Source organism: Octodon degus, unplaced genomic scaffold, assembly GCF_000260255.1.
Source record: "Octodon degus isolate 3935 unplaced genomic scaffold, OctDeg1.0 scaffold00003, whole genome shotgun sequence".
NCBI classification, from domain to species: Eukaryota; Metazoa; Chordata; class Mammalia; order Rodentia; family Octodontidae; genus Octodon; species Octodon degus.
In genome coordinates, this window is record NW_004524579.1 from 1,140,954 (window position 1) to 1,142,714 (window position 1,761).

General features: G+C 42.3%; 1 protein-coding gene across 1 annotated transcript; it reads left to right on the plus strand.

Moving 5' to 3' along the window:
- Positions 1 to 371: 371 nt before the first annotated feature.
- Positions 372 to 840, plus strand: LOC105742288 (apelin receptor early endogenous ligand-like). The gene has a single exon (XM_012514921.2). It carries the CDS (start codon positions 477 to 479, stop codon positions 639 to 641), a length of 165 nt encoding a protein of 54 aa, XP_012370375.1. The 5' UTR covers positions 372 to 476; the 3' UTR covers positions 642 to 840.
- The last annotated feature ends 921 nt before the right edge of the window (positions 841 to 1,761 follow it).

Genomic DNA, 1,761 nt, shown 5'->3' on the forward strand with positions numbered 1-1,761 from the left:
AGTCAATACAAATGATATAAAAAGAATATGGGCAGAAGTAATAGCAGAAAACTTCCCAAATATGGGGCAACAATCTGACATTCCTGTAACCGAAACATATAGAACTCCAAATAATATCAATACAATGAAAACCACACCCAGACACATAATAATCAAGATTCCAGAAATTCAGCATAGGAACAGTATACTAAAAGCCGCTAAAGAAAAGAAACAGATCACATTTAAAGGAAAACCCACCAGGATAACGGCAGATTTTTCTTCACAAACCATCAAGTCAAGAAGAGCATGGAGCAAAGTACTTCAAGTCTTGCAAGAAAACTAATTCCAACCCAGACTGATCTATCCTGCAAAACTATCTTTCAGCCCTTGAGTTCATCACTAGGATGCAAGGACAGCTACACGGCTAAAGCACAGGCTGCTCACTGACTTTTGGGGTGACTTCGAGAGCTATTGCTGCCCTCGCCTGCAGCAGAAAAATGAGGTTTCGGCAAGTTTTTTGTGTATTTTTCATTTTTTTGATGATTCTCCTCCTTACCAACGGACAGAGACCAGCTAATCTGGTGCTGCGAAGAAAGCTGCACAGGCACAACTGCCTCCAGCGGAGATGCATGCCGCTCCACTCGCGGGTGCCCTTCCCCTGAGCAGCTGCAGCTGGTGGCCCAGGCCTGCAGGAGCCATGGACAGGCTCACCTCCCCCTCCCCCACGCGCAGCCCGCACTGCGACACCCGCGCGGCCGCCCCACCGGACCATCGGAAGAGGACCCTGGGAGGGTTCGAGTCCACAGGACCGGCTGCTGCCTGGTTTTGTTTTTTAAGAAGGAAAATAACATAAATTGAAAAGTGAAGTCTGAACCACTGTTAATTGCCTATGTAACAAAAACCTCCCTCTTCTCTTGCACATTACTATTCTTGTACAATTTATTTTAATTTGTAATGTTTTCACACTCCGTAATGGTAAGGAGTGTAAGAATTCAAAGGTTTTTATATTTCCATGTTCCTATTATTTTCCAAAAGTGTGTTTTAAAGTGTTTTATCTAAAATCAAATGCATGGACTGAATTTACAGGGAGAAAATAATCAGTTTATTAATTATTTATACTGAAAGGCTAAGAAAAAGTTTTTCCTACCATTTTCTATGGTAGGATTTAGTGTTTATAAAAGTATATTTTGTATCTCATAAAGGTGTAAGGGAAAATACGAAATACTAGTTGTAGTTCATTTTATTTTAAAATGAAAATGTTCATTTCTGAATCTTTTTCTCATCATAGGATTGATTATAACAAGCCTATATTTTACTTTCTTTGAAGTTCTGGGGTTTTTTTGGGGGGGTGGCTTTTGTTGTTTGTCTTTTTGAGATAGGGTCTTGCTATACAGTTCAGTCTGGCCTAGAGCTTACTTTGTAATCCAGGCTGGTCTCGAACTCTCAAGATCCTCCTGCCTCAGCCTCCCAACTGCTGGGATTATATTTGTGTGCCTCCACACCTGGCTTAAAGTTCTGTTTTATGCCTTTGATCACTTTGCATAGATAGATCTGTAAAAAGCTCTGCTTAAAGTTAACAAAAACTAGGGCCGGCCAAATAGCTTAGCAGGTTAAAGCGCCTGTAAGCAGGCATAGGGGTTTGGGGTTCGACCCCCAGGCCTGCCAAGGCACACACACGTATGCACAAACATATATCTATACATATACATATATATACAGATATACAGAGCGAGAGAGTGCGCGAGCGCATGCGCGCATCAGCCCCACCCCCACCCCAGAGGC